The sequence below is a fragment of the Myotis davidii genome, unplaced genomic scaffold (genome assembly GCF_000327345.1).
Source record: "Myotis davidii unplaced genomic scaffold, ASM32734v1 scaffold332, whole genome shotgun sequence".
NCBI classification, from domain to species: domain Eukaryota; kingdom Metazoa; phylum Chordata; class Mammalia; order Chiroptera; family Vespertilionidae; genus Myotis; species Myotis davidii.
This window is the reverse complement of record NW_006285779.1, coordinates 4,468,307-4,488,509: the sequence shown is the minus strand read 5'-3', so window position 1 is coordinate 4,488,509 and position 20,203 is coordinate 4,468,307. Positions and strand designations below refer to the sequence as shown.

The 20,203-nt window shown below is 48.3% G+C and overlaps 1 protein-coding gene across 1 annotated transcript; it reads left to right on the top strand.

Annotated features, from left to right (window-relative positions):
• The first annotated feature begins 440 nt into the window (after positions 1–440).
• On the top strand, positions 441–16,132 carry SCD (stearoyl-CoA desaturase (delta-9-desaturase)). Its single transcript, XM_006756555.2, has 6 exons — positions 441–692; positions 1,216–1,504; positions 5,370–5,500; positions 6,955–7,160; positions 8,642–8,874; positions 11,824–16,132. The coding sequence occupies exons 1-6, from the start codon at positions 666–668 to the stop codon at positions 12,021–12,023; spliced, it is 1,086 nt and encodes a 361-aa protein (XP_006756618.1). The 5' UTR covers positions 441–665; the 3' UTR covers positions 12,024–16,132.
• Positions 16,133–20,203: the final 4,071 nt, after the last annotated feature.

Below are 20,203 nucleotides of genomic sequence, written 5' to 3'. Positions count from 1 at the left end.
GGTACCCACCCCCCGCTCCCGGACGGGGTCCTCTCCAGAGAGAAAGCTCTCCAGCGACTCCGAGGCCGCGGGGTGCCGGGCCGGGAGGCCGGGCGGCCGGAGGAAGAGAAGCGGAGAAGAAAGGGATGGGAGGGGGAGCGAGGAGCTCGCGGCAGAGGGAACAGCAGATTGCGCCGAGCCAATGGCAACGGCGGGACGAGGGGGCACCAAATTCCCTTTGGCCAATGGCGCTCCAGAGTCTACAGAAGCCCATTAGCATTTCCCCGGGGGCTGGCGCTGCGGCGGCCGAGCCGCGGTATGTCTGCAGCATCCAGTTTTTGCGGGTCCGGCCCCTAGCACGCCTCGCCTCTGTCTCCTCCCCTCCCCGCCCATGCGGGGGTCCCACCGCGAGCCAGCTCTGCGCACTTTGCCCCTGTTGGCAGCGAATAAAAGGCGTCTGAGGAAATACGGGACGCGCTCATCCCCTGCCAGCTCCAGCCTTTAAATCCGCAGCCGTGGGAGCTCCACGCACAGCGGGCGCACCGGCACCGACCCAGCGCGCACGGCCACCCTCCGAGCGCAAACGCGGGCTCAACCGCCCAAATCTCTCCGCTGCCCCGGCTGCCCCGCACTCCACGCCGCAGCCCCAGCCCCGGGAGAGCGACCCCAGGCACCCGACAGCCCAGATGCCGGCCCACTTGCTGCAGGAGGAGGTGAGTTGCCCGGCGTTGGCTCCTTGGCTCCCGGAGCGCGGGGTCGCCGGAGCTGGCCGGGCTCCGAGGTGACTCGCGTGGATGGAGGAGTTGAGATCCCCGCGGGGACAGAGCCATCTTTTGCGAGTTGAACTGCCGTCAATTGTTGGGCATCTGCATTGTAATTTGGGGACTTGGTTTCTGAACTTTTGTTTCTTAAGCTGAAAAGAAAACCCGGCACCCTTCCGTCTGTCTGTGTGCCTGCGGGAGTTCCTTTGTGTTTCCGACTGGGTGAAAGGGTCTCACTCCTTCCTCTTGCCCCTTCACCTGGAGGCTTCACCCCCTCCCCGGGCTATCTGCATCGTTCCCGGGGACTTCCTTTTCTTCCATCTGGGGTGGACTCCGCCTTCCGCTACCGTGGGTGTTGGGGCAGGGTCTGTGCCGATCCTTCACTCCCTCCCGCTGGGTTGGAGAGTGACGTGGCCCCCGCTACCTCCACGTGCCGTCTCCGCTCTCCTGACCCTCCGCTGCCTCTCCCTTCCAGATGTCTAGCTCCTACACCACCACCACCACCACCACCATCACAGAGCCTCCCGCCAGGATCGTGCAGAATGGAGAAGGCAACTCCGAGAAGCATCTCCTGCTCGCGGAGGAAGACATCCGCCCTGAAATGAAAGACGACATCTTCGACCCAAGTTACAAGGATAAGGAGGGCCCGAGGCCCAAGCTGGAGTATGTGTGGCGGAACATCATCCTTATGTCTCTGCTACACTTGGGCGCCCTGTATGGGATCGTACTGATCCCCACCTGCAAGGTCTACACCTGGCTCTGGGGTAAGAGTGTTTCTTGACCTCATGACCCGGGACGCCAGGTTTTCTCCTCCCCTTAATAAGATGGGAGCTTACCTGGATCGGAAGGACCGGCCCCTGCAGTTTCCCAGAGGCGGTGGGGACTGGGAGCAGAGGGTAGGCCGGGGGAGTGGCCAGGGTGGGGGGGTCTTTTCACGTGGGTGCTGGGGAGGGAGCCCTGAGACCACGTGCTGCAGGCTGTGAAGTGGGTACACCTGTGCCAGAGAGGCAGCTTCCGCTGAAAGAGCTTTTCTGTTTCGAGCCATTTGCTGGGCTGCTTGTCCCAGCCCCGCCATCCACCAAAGAATCAAGGCCCCTCGCTGGGAGCATGGGATGAGACCCCATATTCAGGGGTATATGCTGAGCACAGTCGTGGGACAGCGGGAGAAACTGCGCAGGAAGGGAGTGGGAGAGGGAGGAACCGAGAGGCGGTTACGGCAAAAGTGTTTGCCCTGACCCTTGGCCCACCAGCCTCCTTGGTTAGAGAGAAAGATGAAGCTCCTGTAGGAACCAAGTTCCAGATGCCGGGGGCTCTGCGCCTCCCCGCAGGCCTCCCCGCAGGTCTCCCCGCAGGTCTCTTGGGCACTGCATGCACCGCTCAGGGGAAAAAGTCCTTTGATGGAAATAAGGTGGGAGCAACGTTTCACGTCCCACTCCCCATCTAGCCTGCTCAGCTCCTGACCCCTGATGCCAGGAGGTCGCTCCTTGCCTGGACGGCCGGGCCAGGCCAGAAAAGAGCCCCAAGCAGCCCCGGCCTTGAGGCTGCTGCAGTGAGGGAGGCAGGTCCCAATTCCGTCCCTGACCTGCCCTTGACTCAGCTTTTTCAGGGACCCATGGGTATGAACTGAGAGCAGGGCCCTGCCCCCTGGCAACACACATGCGCTTTGCAGGCATTTTCACCTCTGCCCCCATAAGCCTGAGTTCTTGGGGGGAGACTAGGGAACTCTAAGGACCCAGGGGCCCCACACGGCCACTCTCCCAGGGTGGTTAGGGTTCCCAGGGGAGTCTCGGCTGTGGGGTGCTTGCTGAGAGCTGCACTCCTGGCGGATAGTTATGTAGAAGGGCTAGTCAGCCAAGTGTTAGCTGATTCTCCTAGAACCTCCTACGTCTAAAGGTGGTGGGATTCCTAGAGCTTCGTGTTGGGAAATCCTCTCAGTGCCTCAGACAGTGAAATGCAACGGGTTAGATAGACCACTTCCCTCAGGATCTCCATCTTTCCCGGTACAAACTGGGACAACAGTACTTTTTAGGGTCAGGAAGGTAGTGCTCCTTACGTTACAGGTGTCTCATTGCTGAGGCTGCACAGGATCAGCTCTGCTGCAGACCAGAAGGCTCTTCTCTGTGGGGGAGGGGCACATCTGTTCTCTAGCCCCTCTGAGGTCCCAGCCAAACTTCAGTTCTCTGCCCTCCTACCCAAAACGGGAGTCCTTTCCAGCCTCAGCACCCCCTGTAGGCCTGGATAAGGCCAGAGTTTGGCCAGACTGCTTCTGCTTGCTCCCCACCCTTGGCTGCTGGAGCAGGGGGCAGAGTGTGATCCCCAATCCAAGGCTGTGCCCACTACCTTCCTGTGCCCTGCCCATGTGCCTTTGGGCAGAGAAATGTGGCACACAGAGACTGGACGATGACCTTTTGTACTCCTTTCCCTGGGCCTTGTGGCGGATGGCTTAGCTGACGGATAACCATCCTGGTATGGGGGTAACAGAACTCCTCTGTTTTAAGAAACAAGAAAGAGAGAGGGACCATCAGGGGCCCCACTTTTAGAGTTTAGGAGCTCGGCCTCAGCCTGAAAGTAGCAACTGGTTGTGATTACAGCATTTCTTGTGACTGAGCAATTTAGAGAGTCTCCCAGAAGGGCCCTCAGGGGCAGCCTGAAGGCATATCTCTGGCAACACTGAGGGCCGAGGGGCAAAATTTCCCTTCTCTTAGGGCCAAAGCTACGAGATTTTGCTTAACCATCAATTTGGACACTAGTGGAGAATGAGCCTCCTTCTTGCTGACAGGCTGAGAGCTGCTGAGAGAAAAGGCCCTAGACTAGAGTGCTTGGATCCTTTGCCCAATTCCCCTGTTAACGCTAGGATCTTAAGTGCTTTCCGAGTTAACGCACAGGGTCATCTGTGGCATGAACCAACCCTATCGCTTTCTTCATTCTGGGCCAAGTGCTTCTGTTTGCTTGCCCAAAGCCATTTCTCTTCTTCCTTGTTGATTCGTGTGGTTGGGCTCAACTGTCATCCTTCCAGCTGCCAATGCAGGTAGATTTTGCAACTGGGAGGATATAGTCACATGGCTTAAGGCCAGCAACTCCTGTAGCAGAGGGATTAGAGACAGAACTTTCATGGGGATGGACTGTGGCTCCACGCTCTCCCGTGGGATCCTGTAGGACGAATAGGATAGGGTGGAGGAAGATAGGGGAAGCGGGGGAAGGGGAAGGGGGGGCTGTTTAGGAAATGGCTATGTGTGCCTGGAGAAGAACACAGGACAATTTGTTACAGTGAGTGGTGTCTCCAACTGCAACTAAATTCTGTGGCCACTGAGGACCCATTGTTTTGAGCTGTATCCCTAGGAATGAAACATTGTCAACAGTCAACTGCTCTACCAAGGCCTCACTCAGCCCCTGCCCCCTAGAGCTACTGAACAGAGGAAGATGGGTATACCCAGCAACCCCCTGCCCAGTTAGAGATTATAGCTGGCACCTCCTGAGCTGGTAGGCCTCCAGGAAGGTGAGGGAGGACAGCGTTGGGGTGTTCCACCAACAGCTCTGAGCATATCCCACCGTCATCTAAAATTAGCCTTGCCTGAGAGGGTAGGAGCTGACAGAGGGGCGTGGCAAAGGAGAGACGCAGGAACTATGTACATATCCTGGGGAGCTGGATGGTATAGTTGGAACATGAATGCTTGTTGACAGAACTTTTCGTTTCAAACGATGGCTCCATTGCTTGCGGGCATTGTGACCATAGTTAAACACGACCTCTCTGAGCGTCTTTTTCTTCAACTGCAAAGTGAGGCTATTAAAGGCCATTCAAAGGATCCAGAAAATCAGAGAATAGAAAATCCTTAGCTAAGCGGTGCAGATACGACTTATGTGCAGGGCAGATATGTCCCCTGATGTGGTCACACTGCCTGCTAATGCGTTTGTACCAGTGGGTCAGTAGCCGTAGTTCTGAGCCCCGGCGTGTCCTCTAGAACCCAGAGCCCTTGGATTGATGAGTGCCCAGACTGTGCTGACTGTTAAACTGTCGAAGACCGCCCCTGCTTGTGGGGCCTGAGCTCTGTAGGAGTGGTCTGTGGTCCTTAAAAACTGGGGGAAGCTTAGCTGAAGTTCAAAGGAGATGGGACTTGAGAAAACAGTCCTCATGACTGAGAGTGACCGGTGGCTGGGTAGCCAGTTCTCTCTTCTCTGTCCTGCCTTCCTAAAGTTCCTGAAACAGCCTGGCCGGCGTGGCTCAGTGGTTGCGTGCCAATCTATGAACCAGGAGGTCACGGTTCGATTCCTGGATGGGGCACATGCCCGGGTTGTGGGCTTGATCCCCAGTGTGTGGCACACCGGAGGCAACCGATCAGTGATTCTCTCTCATCATAGATGTGTCTATCTCTCCCTCTCCGTTCCTCTCTGAAATCAATAAAGTTCCTGAAACTTTTTAGCTTATTCCAATGCCTAGGTGGAGAGGGTGAGGGGTGATGGTTTTTTTTTTTCGAGTAATAAAATGGGAGAGCCCTAAGAGGCCAAGGTGTGTCTGCACGTCAGGGAAAAGCAGATCCTCACCCAATGCCTCTGAAGACACAGCCAACGTACAGAGATCCACGTGTGAATGTTTTTCCACATTATTGACCTCTCACTGTGTCTTCCTGGCAGGGTTCTTCTACTACATCATCAGTGCCCTGGGTATAACAGCAGGAGCCCACCGCCTGTGGAGTCACCGGAGCTACAAAGCTCGGCTGCCCCTGCGGGTCTTCCTGATCATCGCCAACACAATGGCATTCCAGGTAGGAAGCCGCTCCGCTCAGCCCTTGCCTCCACTCTGTCAGTGACCAGGGGCGGATGGGGGAGATCAGCACCTGAGAGGAGCAACGCCTGGACAACCATCTCACCTTCCTCTCTCCGGGTGATCACCTTAGGTGCAGGCCCAGGCCTTAGGTCCATAAAGCATGAACACATTTCTGAGTCTAGAAAAGAGGAGTAGGAGATAACTAGGAAATACTTATTCCTGTCTATTCCTCAGGTTCCTCTGTTACCACACAGCCTGGCTGTTGGAGTCCGTCATCCTCAGGGTCTACAAGGCAGGAGCCTTAGTTTATGGGGCTGATTTCCTGGGCAGGCCCTGGACAGTGGACTCACCATTTTAGGTGAATAGCTTAGGGCTCCACCAAGGGGGGACTGAAGTGGATGTCTCACAGGCTCAGGAATTCTGTTGTTTTCCGGCGATGACAGCAAATACTTACAGCGCTGAGTACGTGCCTGGTGCTATTCTGAGCACTTGGCATAGCTTCCCTCATTAAATTCTCTTCGGAGGTGGGTACCATTCTTATTCCCATTTTCTAGATAAGAACATTATGTCACGGAGAGGTTAGGGAGACCAACCATGTGGCCCTGCCTTGGGCTGCCAGGCTGGCTAAGTCAAGCATGGAGGTTTGTTGAGGCAGAAAGTTTATGGCAGAGATAGAATGAAGGAAACTGGGGAGAGGGAGCGCACAGCTATTACGTGGTGGCAATGGGCAACCGATCGGTTGTGACGTGGGGCTTAGCTTGGAGCAGAGGGGAAAAAAGCCACTGAACTTGTTCCCTTCTTCGCGGCAATATTCCAGGTATTTACCGTAGTTACATAAGCATCTGTGCCATGTTAATTTTTACCTTGAGGGCTCCTGATATTGGGACGAAGGTAAGAAGGAAATATTGACACATTCTGTAAGGGACGGAGAGTCCCAGAGGCCATTTGGGAATGTGGCCACGCTCGTGATTTATGTGCCTGGTCTTGCTGAGTTGTGAGCGGCCTCTTGCCAAGGCTTCAGAATGGAGCTCCCTGTAGCTTTATCCACTGACCAGGGCCCGAGGATGCGAGGCTGTCTGCCTTGTTCTCCCTGCCCAGGGATTAGGCACCCCAGGAAGGCCTTTTCCAGCATTTCTTGCTGGAGGAATTGCAATGTTCTCTCCTGATGAAATTGTTTCATCTATCTCCATCCCGCCCACTGTATAATCTTTATGAAGCAACCAGCCCTATTCCTGTGGTCCTGGGACTTTAAGTTGCTTTTCCAGTTAAGCTTCAGTGGCACGTTGGGGGGAAAGAGGAGGCTACTCCGTGAGCCTCCTTTGGATCCCCGGCTCCTGGGTATTTTGTGAGGTTGGGCTGAGAGCTATGGGCTCTTGAAGAGATCCATCCACTGGGATTCCCCTAAGAGGGTGTCTCTCCTCAGGCCTACAGTCTTCTTCTCTGTCCCTCCAGAACGATGCTTATGAATGGGCCCGAGATCACCGTGTTCACCACAAGTTTTCGGAGACAGATGCTGACCCCCACAACGCCCGGCGTGGCTTCTTCTTCTCCCATGTGGGTTGGCTGCTTGTGCGCAAACACCCAGCTGTCAAAGAGAAGGGTGGTTTGCTGGACTTGTCTGACCTAAAAGCCGAGAAGCTGCTGATGTTCCAGAGGAGGTGAGTGGAGTGGGGATGGAGCTGGGCACTTGCTTGAGGGGGAAACCCCCCCCACCCCTTTTCTCCTAGGACTTACAAACATAAGCTGAGAAATTTACTGGGTTTGTATATTTTAAAATCATAATTTAAAACCCTAATTTTTAATAGTCCCCAAGTCTACAGCCATAGAATATTATTCTTTCTGAACTTCTTAATTAAACCAATAAAATTCAACTAATGTTTACTGACCTAGGAAGTCATGGATACAAAGATGACTGTGTCATAGTCCTTACCTTCAAGGAGTTTGTAGCCTACTGGCGACTGAAAGAACAAGCCAAGTGTCCGATAAGTATGATACATGGCAAAATATTTTCTGTACCAGTAAGAGACACAGAGGAAAGGGAGGCTGCATGGTGGGGAGCTTCAGGGAACGGTTTGTGAAGAAAGTAGCTTTGGAATCCACTGATGGGTAGAGATTGTCACAGGTGCCAGGGGAGAGGGACAAACAGTACAAACAGAACAGAATGATCTAAACCTGAAGTATGTTCTAGCAACAGAGTCCTTTTGCTTGAAGTATAGGGTGTAGTAGGATTCAGACTGGAGAGGGTGACTGGTGCCATTACAAGCAGACTTCGGATTTAATTTGATAGGCAGTGGGACACCATTACAAGTTTTTTGATTGGGAATCTGTGATGGTTGGAGGTGTGCTTCAGAAAGATCACTTTCATGACAGATGAAGAAACCGTTGAGCCAAAGCGGTGAGAAGCAGGGCCACAGGTTAGGAGGCAGTGAGGATCCTTGCTAGGGAAGCAGTGGCAAGAATGGAAAGGAGTTGGTGCAGGAATCCCAATGACATAAGAGCATAAGGCTTGACTGCAGTAGAGACGCAGGAAATCAAGTCAATGGCCAGGTCTCCTTACCTTCAAGGAGAGATTGAATAATGGGACAGGATCTTCAGAGGACTGGAGACCTGGAGGCATCCAAGATCCTGTGGGGAAAGAAGAGGAATGGTTAGAGGATGGCTGGCAGGAAATGGAGGCGAGACACTAAACATGGACTCTGCAAAGAACACTGGCTGGAAAGAGAAAGGAGCCCAAAGGCAGAATGGAAAAACAGCCTGGGCAGGAGAGCTCAGTGTATTCATTTGTAATCTGGACCTTGCCTATTTTACCTACAGGGGGAAACCATGCTATAGTCAAAAAAGAGAGAGAGAGAGAGAGAAAGCAATGACTTTCGAATCAGGAGATCAGCATTCCAATCCTTGCTCCACTGGTTCCTTGTGGTGCAATCCTAGAAAAGTCATTTAACCCCTCATTACCTCATCTAAAAAGTGAGATAATGACACTACCTTCTCACAGGATTTCCCACCCCATTCCTCTTGCTCTGTTTCCTGCCATGCTGTCCTCACTATGTAGAAGGAAAGACACAGCCCAACCCAGTGATGACAGACATCAGGTAGGCCTAAGTCCTCCGCTGACTCGGTGTCTGGTCTCTCAATGCAGGCATTACAAGCCCGCTGTCCTGCTCATGTGCTTCGTCCTGCCCACGCTTGTGCCCTGGTATTTCTGGGGTGAAACTTTCCAGCACAGCTTGTACGTTGCCACTTTCTTGCGGTACGCCATCGTGCTCAACGCCACCTGGCTGGTGAACAGCGCTGCCCACCTCTACGGATATCGCCCTTACGACAAGAACATTAACCCGCGGGAGAACATCCTGGTTTCACTGGGAGCTGTGGGTAAGTCAGCGGTCCACGGCCAGACCACATCTAGGGGTCTGCTGTTCGGGTATTAGGCTGGGAACCAGAAAAACCCGATTAACTTGTTTTATGACCACTTTCTATCTGTTTTTCCACCCTAGAATTAAGGGAAAATATATCAACAAACTCTTGAGAGCCAGGCAACAAGTCTTATATAGAAAGGCAAGGCAAAATATAACAATGCCTTTGACTCTAGGTTCTTGAACAATTCCCAAATGTTATATATAATGAGCCTCTTTGGGTTTTCCTTTTTCCAGGGCTGGACTGTAGGGAATGTATAAATCGATATAAATAGGATAGGGCCCTCAGGGTGGCCAATATGCCCAGTGGTCTATGTGTCATATCGAATGTAGCATTGATACTTGTAATTTAATTCAGGAAGCTTCTCTTTTCTATATCTTTTTGCTATGTTTAGATAGGCCTTACGTTAAGTGTGTGCCATGCCTGATTGCCTGGTGATGCCAATCGGAAGGGCATCAAAGCAACTGTTGGTGGCCCTTCCCCACCACCCACCATTCTCGTCTCCTGTCCTTGATTTTTCTCTCTTCTGCTTTATTCTGTGCTAAGAATGGCCTAGGGAACCCCTGATAAAGCAGTTAGTTTAATCACAAGTGCCTGCTTGACTGATCTAATGCTTGCTATTCATGGAGCTATTTCTCTATAATTTGAGTTCTCATAGCCAGAGTTCTACTATCTGTCTCCAGTTGTTGTTTTTTCTGTCACTGTTTTCAGCTAAATGGAGACCATCACTAAGGCCTGGAATTCGCCTTCCTTAAGGAAGCCTAGTGGCCTCTTGTTCCTCACCGTTGATCAGAACTATTGGTTGCACAGTATGACTAGGCAACCTCACTGTTCCACGTGTTTATGCATATCCTGGCCTAAATTCACCCTTTTCTCTTTATAGTCTCAACCCTGACCATCTTCACTAGGTATTGTCTGTCCTCAAACAGTATTTTTTCCCCTCAGTCTTTTTAACTTTCAGGCACCATCTACCATTGTGCATGATTTTACTCTGAGCCACGTTTGAAATAATTCACCTAGGCCCTATAAGTCTGAGATTTTCATAGAAATAGAAGTCTCTGGAATAAGATTTATCCTGTACCGCAAATGGGTCTATAGTGAGCTTCCCTAACTGCAGCCTCCTTCTGACCATTAGTTCCAAGTGGCTCCTTTGTGCAAAAAAACAACCAAACAAACAACCCCCACAAAAAAACAAAGTGGCTCCCAATATCTTATTTTGTCTCAGTTATTTATTTCTCCGTACCTGCTGCTCTCCTCCCTTATCATCTCCCCTTTTGTTCTCTAGCTCGCTTCCTGCCTTTCTAATCTTTTCTCCTTGAATTACCTCCCCCACAGTCACATGCTCATCTTCTCTCTGCCAAAGCTGACCTCCCCTGAGCCTTTCTTGGGCTGTATCTTGCTGCCCCAGTTGCAAAGTCTTGTCCTTCTTCTCCCTATTGACTCTCCTTCTCTTCCCACCCCCACCCCCCACTTGGCTATGTGTGTGTCTGATTCAGTTTTCAATCTGATAAGTATAGGCCTGGTTAGTGCTTTATATAGAGCCTGGTGCAGCGCCATTTATGGAAATGAGAAATCCTCTCATTCCATCCTCCTACTCAGTTCACACTGTCACAGAGAGTCCAAGTCACAGAGGACACACCTTGAGATGCCTTGGATGGTGTCATTTACTTTGCAGGACTTCCTCTACTTGCTCGTTATTAATATCATTATGGCTCTACTGAGGTTCTTTTATCTTCAAAGGACTCGATATGCTCTTTTACTAGCTATTACTTCCCCGGCTTTACCCCAGCCTCAGAAGGGTCAGTATTGTTATTGTTGAATGTGGCTCAGAAAAAAGAGTTCTGCCAACGGTTGGAGAACTCTCTGTGGAATCTCCAAAGTTTTATCCATTACAGAAGTTACCCTGAATCCAGAACTTTGTTTTTCCTCCATCTCATCTCAGAAGTTAAAGGGAGTTTCTAAGCATTTTGCCTCTGACTCCCTCAGAGAGCTTCTGTTTTCTCTGCATCACCACCACACCCGGGTCAAAGCTCAAGGAATTCGAAGTCAGAGTCTCCTGAGCTAGCAGTGGCCGAGGACACTCGAGCCCCTGGGCTGGGCCTCCTTTCTTCTGACCTTCGGCTGTTGCTGCCCAATTCTGTTGTTCTCTCACACGCGTGTAGGCAGTTCCAGTGCCGATGTACTCCCTTGCTCACCTTTGTAAGAAACACAGCAGAAGTTCTTCATTCTAGACTCTCTCCTCTTCCCACCCTCACACACACACACACACACACACAGCCTTGAAGATCTCAGACCAGCATTTAGTGAAGCTCTGAGATTTTTCGTTCTAAAATCCATTTCCAGTGATAGTTTCTTTTTAGTCATCTTATCCTCTGAGAGAAACTGCCAGTCCTTGCACAATGGCTCCCAGAGAGCCATGGGTGACCAAGGTCTCCCTATTCGTTTCTTTCTTTTCTTTTCTTTTTTTAAAAATCCTCACCAAGGATAGTTCCCCATTGACTTTAGAGAGAGTGGAAGGGAGGGGAGGAAGAAGAGAGGTAGAGACAGAGAGAAACAGCGATGTGAGAGAGACACATTGATTGGTTGCCTCCCCCTGCAGCAGGGAGATCGAACCTGCAATCTAGGTACATGCCCTTGACTGGGAATGGAACCTGAGACCCTTTGATGAGAGGATGGATGCTCTAACCACTGAGAAACACTGGCCAGGGCTCCCCATGCATTTCTTAAGAAGCCTCCGAGTGGATCTATTTGGTTCAGAGTAGAAGAGACTAGTTTCATTCATTCATTCAACAACAGCCAGTATCTGCTGGGTTTCAGGAACTCTGCTAGGTAACTGATGTTCCAAGATCAGGAAGACAGCAGTCCACCGTAGAGTGCCATAACTTTTTCTTTGTTTTTTTGTTTCAGGTGAGGGCTTCCACAACTACCATCACTCCTTTCCCTATGACTACTCCACCAGTGAGTACCGCTGGCACATCAACCTGACCACGTTCTTCATCGATTGCATGGCTGCCCTTGGTCTGGCTTACGACCGGAAGAAAGTATCCAAGGCGGCCGTCTTGGCCAAGATTAAAAGAACTGGAGATGGAAGCTACAAGAGTGGCTGAGTTTTGGGTCCCCCCCGTTCTCCTTTCCAAAAGCCAGCCAGGCAGAGTTTTAATGTTCTTTTTATTAACTACTGAATAATGCTACCAGAATGCTAAAGATGATGAGGTTAACCCATTCCAGTATTCTTTTAAAATTCAAAAGTATTGAAAGCCAACAACTCTGCCTTCATGATGCTAAGCTGATACTCTTCTTCCTTCTCTTTTCTTCCCTGTCTTCTAGACCCATTGTCCTTTTCTTTGCTTTTTTTTCCTGTCACCTTCCTTTCTCTTCTCCCTCATTGCCTCCCGGGCCAGCATCTGGTGAGGCATTCATTGGTGGGTGTCTAGCTTCTGAAGTCTAGACAACCTTTCTGTCATCCAAAACTAGTGGTTTTGCCCCAGATAACTCTTTCCTTGAGATGTTCTGAGCTTCCAGGTAGGTGGCTCAGGCTAGAGATTTGACAACATCTTCTGGGAAGACCCCTATTAGTTATTTTCATTTCAGACTTTTGCTAGATGGAATGGAAAAACAACTTTATTTAGCACAAAGCTTCTAAAGCAGGTAAAGTGTCAGGGGAGAGAGTTAGCATGCATGGAACGTAAGGTGGGAAACAAAGCAGGAAGAAGCTCCTGATGTGACCAAACATACAGCTGCCTGCCTCCTGCGGACACTGAGCCCCACCGCCCAGCATGCTCCCTTTCTCTCCTCACTGTGAGTAGGGAATGGCCATGGAGCTTGGCAACGCGAGACCAGTAGACTCTAGGCTAGAGATAAAGAAGCAGCATTTAGTTTGTAATACAAATGATCTTCAATGGAGTTCTTTTTCCTTTAATAGCAGGAAAATCTCTTATTTCATATATCAGAAAGTCTTGAGGTTGGTTGTTTCCAGAATTGATGAATCCAGCAATTCATGGAATTATCACATTCTTTCATCTTTCTGCTTTGCCATCTGACCCTTGGGAGATTGGTCAGCTCTACTCAGTAACGAGGTAGCTGCAGCATTTCCAGGCATCCAGAAAAGGAATGTATTGGTGGTAAAATGGTGAGCATTCCAAAAAAGGGAGGATTTTAGGAGGTAGGTCAAACAAATACATATATATATATATATATACAGATATACTTTGCTTAGAATATTAAATAATTCACTCAGAGTATTTCCCTCTGAAAGAGGGACGCTTGAAGGAGAGGACAGGGGTTGGAGAGGTTGAAGAACAGGGTCTGTGGCAGCTCCTGAGAGATTATTTTACAGAAGAAGGACTTTGAGAATGCATTGTCTGGGGATTTGGATACAGAAGCTTACTAAGTAAATTCCTGGGTGTCATAATAGGAAAGCTGGTTATCCAAATATGTTAGTTGTTAGGTTCATTCATTGACTCCCATTTCTCCTTGGAATAAATAAAAACTAGAAGGCTTTTCGCCATAGTGTCAGACTATTTCACTCATTTCTTCTGTTAACAGGTAGCCCAGTGATTTTCAATCTTTTTTATCTCATGGCACACATAAACTAATGACTAAAATTCTGCAGCACACCAAAAAATATTTTTTGCCAATCTAACAACAAAAAAAGGTATGCTTTTGAGTGATTCACACCAGACGGCTACTGTTGTGTTGGCTGTTGTCATTTTTTTATTTGACAATCTAAGGAAAAAGGTCAGTGCTCCCGTCTACATAGGCAGGTGTTGCATGTTTTAAAAATGCCTGTGGCACAACGGTTGAAAATCGCTGATCTAGCCTAAAGTATAGGACTGCCTGGGGGCAAGTAGAAGTCTTCACCCTGATTATCCGTTCCTGGCTCAACCCAACCTGTCCATTTCTCCTACCGGTTCTGTCTCTCCCCTGATGTTTTCTTTTTTCTCTGGACGGGCAGCTGCCTTTGTGTACTCAGAGGCAGTGATGGCTATTGCTCTCCAGGCAGACGGAATGCTCAGGGCCACTGAACCACTGTTTCTCTTTATAAGGTTGCCCTCGTTGCCACTTCCACCTGCCTCCAGAGTCTCTCCACCCACACTGATGACTCAAGACCAGGCTGGCAAACCCTCCCAGAAACATCCCTGGCGCAGGCGCGCGCTCTCAGGAGGCGCAGCCAAGGCGAATGCTTGCATCATGCCAGGGAAGCCAGCCCTGGAGCAAAAGAGAGTTTGTTTTCAGTCTCCTCTGTCTGGGTCAGAACCAGAGAACATACTGGACGCCCCCTGCTTGCTTATTTACCCTGCCCAGCTTTAGTCCGTGCTCCCAGCTGACTGCAGCGCTGGTAGAAGTAGGAGGGAGCCTAGTCTTCACTGGGAAGCACAAGAAACAAAGGCAAGTTCCAAAGTGCCTCACTTGAAAGAAGGCCCTGTTCATTCCCCGGAGCCAGGGTACATTGCAGAGCTTTGGCTGGGACGCGGGATCTGAGATGCCATGAGCTTTGCTGAACAGCGTCTCTGTTCAGCAAACTAACCAGCGTTCCCCACAACACGGCCTAGGGTAGACAATAGTGTAGAAGAGGTCTGGAAAAAGTAAAAATTTCAGTGTTCTGAGAACCTTGGACCACTCCTGTCCCTGTCCCTCCGCTTGTCAACACAGAAGCCTGGCTTTTCTCTGTCAGGATTGGAAATGTATGATCCCAAATGCTCAGTGCACTGCTGAAACCGAACGGTGGAAGGGAGGAGGGCCTTTCCTTTTGTTAGTTACTGAGTAGAGAGAGGCTACAGGGGTAAGCCTGGTCTAAAGGCATCTTTGTCTTTTGAGCTGTTCCTCTCAGTAGCAAAGAATCTCCGGGAAGAGCGCTGTAGTTTCCATCTGCTGACCTGTGCGCCTACCCCTGGGAAATGTCTATTGGATAGTTTTAACTCCACAGGTCACCAGATGCCTGCTTTATAATTTATGATCAAAAACAACTTTATCTTTCTATTCTAATCGCGTTCCATGGACCTGATCCCACCCCATGACCCTACCTGCACAAGGCTGATCGGGGTCCTCAGGCTGAGCGCCCCAGTGTATAGGTGGGTGTGTGGGTGGGGTCGGGGTCGTCTCTGCTGAATAAGGAACACTTCTCAAGACTCTAAAGCTGAATTCAAATAATGCATTCATGATCCAGAAACCCGGATCTGATCGAGTGTGAATTTCTAACTGTCCTTGCTTTGTGGGTATGCTGACAACTTATTTGGGTGCCTTACATGTTTTCTAATCAGTGTTGCATATGAGCCTGCTCTCACTCCCTCCGTGCTCCTCTGTGGAGCTCCTTTGCACCTGAGAGCCTGCAGAAGTGGCTGGTGGAGCAGGGGGCCTGGCTGGAGAGTTAGCTGTGTGCAGGATTCCCTCCTGGGCTTCGTTTTGGAAACTATATTCTTAGGTCTGTGTTTCTTAAGTGCCCACATTTGATGGAGGGGGGAAGTAATATGAATGTATTTGATTTTTTTTGATGTTTTTTTTTTTTAGATTAAAAGATGCTTGTAGCATTTAAAATGGAAACTTTTTCTCCTTGGTTTCCTAGTATCCTGAGTGTATTCTCTGTAAGTCTAGCTCAAATGGGTCAGCATGAAAGGTTAAAGAAAGCAAGATATCAACGTTACCCAGGTGGTTAAGGCCAAGGCCTCTCCTACCACTGTGCCACTGACTTGCTATGTGACCCTGGGCAAGTCACTTAATAATAATGTGCCTCAGTTTTCCTTCTGTTAAAATGGGGGTAATAATACTGACCTACCTCAAAGGGCAGTTTTGAGGTGTGACTAATGCTTTGTATAAAGCATTTTGGGACCCTTCAGCAGAGAGATTCTCTTAAGTCCTGAGTATTTTTATAGTAGCAGTATCCACCATGAACTTGTGTCCACCATGAACCATGTGTCCCAGATGCTATCATTAATCTATATGGTTTTCTCTGAGAAATTGAATAAATCCATTGGATAAGTGGTAGATAACTAGCCAGACAAAATTTGAGAATGCATAAACTCATTGTCATGGAAACAGACATGGGATACCTGTTCCTTGATTGGGTGGGATTTTTCCTTTTTTTTTTTTTTTTTTTAATGTGGGATAGTAGTTATTTGTGACCTAAGAATAATTTTGGAATAATTTCTATTAATAACTCTGAAGTTAGTTGTATTATCTAACATTGTGTTTGTTCATAATAAAAATTTCGCGAATCTGATTGCACTGTGTCTGGGAGTTTTTTTGGGTGTGATTCAAAGTCTCCTGGGACTTATCTCTACGGCCCACCATCCTGTTCCTGTACCTTTAAGAGTAAGACAGAAGGAAAAGCTACAATGGCTGACTCATACCCCAGTAACCCGCCCTGTCTTTCCTAAGGGTAACTTTAGGTTAAATTCAGTCTTGGCAGCAGGAAACCAGGAGCCTGCTGCCATTAAACCAACCACATTCATACCAGCTGACACTTCAGCCCCGGCATTTGGCCCTCGCCAGGTCTCTTGTGTGTCACATGGTCACACGGGCCCAAGAGGAAGTTAGCCGCAGGAAAAAGACGCTGGAAAAGCAGGTTTTTACCAGGCAGCCTAGGTGTCCAGGTCATGCCTCCAAAATGTGGTCAGCCCTGGAGTAGAGTGGCTCCTGGGAGTGCTGATTAACAACAGCAGGAAGAAAGGATAAACACACGGTGGAAAAGGCTTTAACTTTTACTGCTTTATCTGAGAATCCCCCCGCGGAAAAGAGAAGGCTGGCTTTTTACAATGGAAGAAGCCCTATCCTCCCACAGGAACCCATGCTTAGGCTTCTAAGCATTTCCTGGCACCAACTCCTCCTCCTTTCTAACGTAAGGTTGCAAGATTCTCTCAGGTTAATTCAACGCATCCAAAATCAAATCTGTATTCACGGAGGTCTTGCCAGGCCTTATGTCGATGGTGGCATTTTCTTCATCAGTATCTGGCTGTCCACCCCTTTCCCTGTTTTGCTTAAAATGTTCAGGCTGCACTTTTTTTTTTCAGTTCTATAATTGCGCTGTTCCTTCCAAGTGTTTTTATTTCCCACTAACCTGCATCCAAGTTAAAATAATTTATCCTCACGAAGCTCTGCTACTTTTCATTTCCTCCTGTTTCATACCTGGCTGTCCTCTCTCTGGTTAAGCAGACTGCTACGCTTTCTTCAGGCATCCTGTATCTCATGTGTGTTACTTCACCCTGGAGCTGTCTTTTTATCCCTATATGCAAAAGTTCCAAGAAAGAAGAAAAGGGAAGGATTCTTAAAACTTGATTAATATGTTCAGTTGAGTTCAAGATTGAGAGGGGAAGAGAAATGAGTATGAGTTTACCTTGAAGGGTGAATTGTAAAATAGCACGTGGGGGCGAAGTAGTGAATTCTTGTTTTTGACATGTTCTGTATGGGTATATGGAGAGGTTAAGGCTCTATTTAATCAAGATTTAATCATGGGACAAAGAACAGAAATAATGTCAGAAAGTAATGGGGAAGAGCACAGGAATCAAATTTCTGATGCCCAATGGTCACCAGTTTTTCCTAGAGGAAAAACCAAGATAGTTACTAAAAAAAAAACAAAACTGCCAGGGCATGAAAAGACATAAAAGACATCCAGATTGAAAAGGAAGAAGTAAAACGATGACTGCATGCAGAAGACATGATTTTGTATATTAAAAAACCCTAGAGAATCCTCACAAAAAAAACTATTGGAACTAACTATTAAACTATTAAAACTATTAGAACAAGTTCAATAAAGTTGCAGAGTACAAGATCGATATACAAAAATCAATTGTATTTATATGAACTAAAAATAAATACTATGCAAATAAAGTTAAAAGAATTCCATTAATAGCATCAAAAAGAATAGGTGGGTAGAAATAAATCTAATAAAAGAAGTACATAAGAATGGTATATTGAATATTTATAGGATCATTCTTGGGCCACACTAAATTATCAACTTAAAAATTAGCCTGCTATATTTGGTCAAACATTTAATTAACTCACCCCTAATGTCTTGGCAGGGCCGGACCAAATGATTTCGCAGGCCTTATATGCCCTGCGGGCCAGAGGTTCCCCACCCCTGCTTTAAAGGGTAATTCTATGGGATATGAAATACATCTCAATAAAAAGCATGAGAAAAAAATTCCATGTGTTTAATGTTTTTACCACTAATTGTAAACAGCTAAGATTCAAACCCAATATAATCAAGGAGCACTCCATGTTTTCTTATACAGTGATGTGGTTTCTACTCTCAAACTACAAAGAGACAGGTATCGGCCACATGAGAAAAGGCACGCTGCTATAAACTAGAGAGTCTGGGATGATAGTCTTTCTTTACCAAATTCTACATTAGTTAAAGGGATTGAGGCCACTGCATAAACACCGATCTAACAGCCTTTCAATGCAGAAAAATCCAAGTTCTGAGTGCAGCAGACCTGTGGACACAGCGATGGTAACACTTACCATAGCCAGGCATTGTACGGCGCGCTTGGCAGTGCCTTATCGCACTGTATCAGAAGCAGGTGATAGTATTAACCCAATTTTATTGGTGAGATAACTGAGTTTACTTGGAGAGAAAGTAAGCCGTGAGAGAGAACTGTCTTTAGGGACTCTAGATTGGGTGTGGAATAGATGACAAACTAGATAGCCCAGTATGCATAATCCCTCATCTATTCAGGTAGACACCTGGTGATATTTAATTATACTCAGGCAAAGCCTGGTTGAATGGCAGGGAGCTTAATGTATGCAAGGTTAAACTTCAGAAGTGGCCTCTGTTCTGGAAGAACCCAACTCACTCCGCCTGATTACCCATTTTAGCATTCAGCCACACCTGGGTTTCAGGCTCTCCTCTCACACCGTAGAACCATACATGATATTTCCTCTATACTTTTCCCAACAATACTCCACCCTGCTGTCAGGTTTAGAGATCCTCCAGGGCATCTTTTTCTTTAGAAACCTCTCCTGCATCTAAACAACCAGTGCTTGATAAAAATTATTGAAAGATCTCTTGTTTCAAATTCTCTCTGCCAAACTGTGCGAAATGTCACAGGGCGCGGTAGCGGTGACCTGTAGTTAACTTTCTATGCTGCAGGCAAAGAGCTGATTCTTGCGGACTGCCTTTGGGGCAAATGCCACAGGCCTTAATTGCAGGCTCCCAGGAGCGGAGGTTCTGTAGTGGGGCTGTGAGGCAGAGCCTGCCCTTTTTCAGGACCCAGGCCTGGCCCTCCCCCATCCAGTCCGGCCCAGCGAGAGTGAGCTCACAAAGGCTGAGTGTCTGCTCTGCTGACTCACCACGGTTCTGGGCCCGGCTGGGATGGCCTCAGAGGGGCCAAAGCGGTCCTCTCCCCTCTGGCCATTTCCCACAGGAGCAGTGAGCAGCCAGGGCCATGCCAGGCTTTAGAGTTTGTGCTCAACGACAGCAAATGAGCGATGAGAAGAAAGTGAAAGTGAAAGGCAGGGGAGGGCTCAGAGTTTCTCATTACTGTAGTTCTCCTCCTTCCTAAGAGAATTCTGGGCCGCCGTAGGGTTTCTCCCTTCGGTCTTTTCGTGTTATATATAAAAATTAAAGTAAAATTTACATCACAGAAAATTAACCATTTTAAAGTGACATTTAGGTTTACTCACCAATGTTCTGCAACCACGACCTCTATCTAGCTCCAAAACCTTTTCCTTACCCCAAAGGAAGACTTTGTACTTGTTAAACAGTCACTCTCCATTTTCTACTTTTCTCCCAGGCCCTGGCAACCACCAGTCTGCTTTCTATCTCTATGGATTTACCTATTCAGGGGTAGTTTATATAAATGAACCCTACAACGCATGACCTTCTGTGTCTGCTTCCTCTTCTCAGCATAATGCTTTGGAGGTTCATCCACATTTTAGCAGGTATCAGTACTTCTTTCCCTTTTTTAAAAAAAAAATTTATTGATTTTTTTTACAGAGAGGAAGGGAGAGGGATAGAGAGCTAGAAACATAGATGAGAGAGAAACATCGATCAGCTGCCTCCTGCACACCCTCTACTGGGGATGTGCCCGCAACCCAGGTACATGCCCTTGCCTGGAATCGACCCGGAAGCCTTCAGTCTGCAGGCCGATGCTCTATCCACTGAGCCAAACCGGTCAGGGCGCTTCTTTCCCTCTTATTGCCGAATAATATTCTATTGTATGCATATTACACGATTGGTTTCTCTCTTCATCTGTTGAATATTTGAGTTGTTTCCACCTTTTGGCTATTACGAATAGTGTTGCTATGAACACTGGTGTGTACTTAGTACGTTTTCAATTCATGTGGATGGATA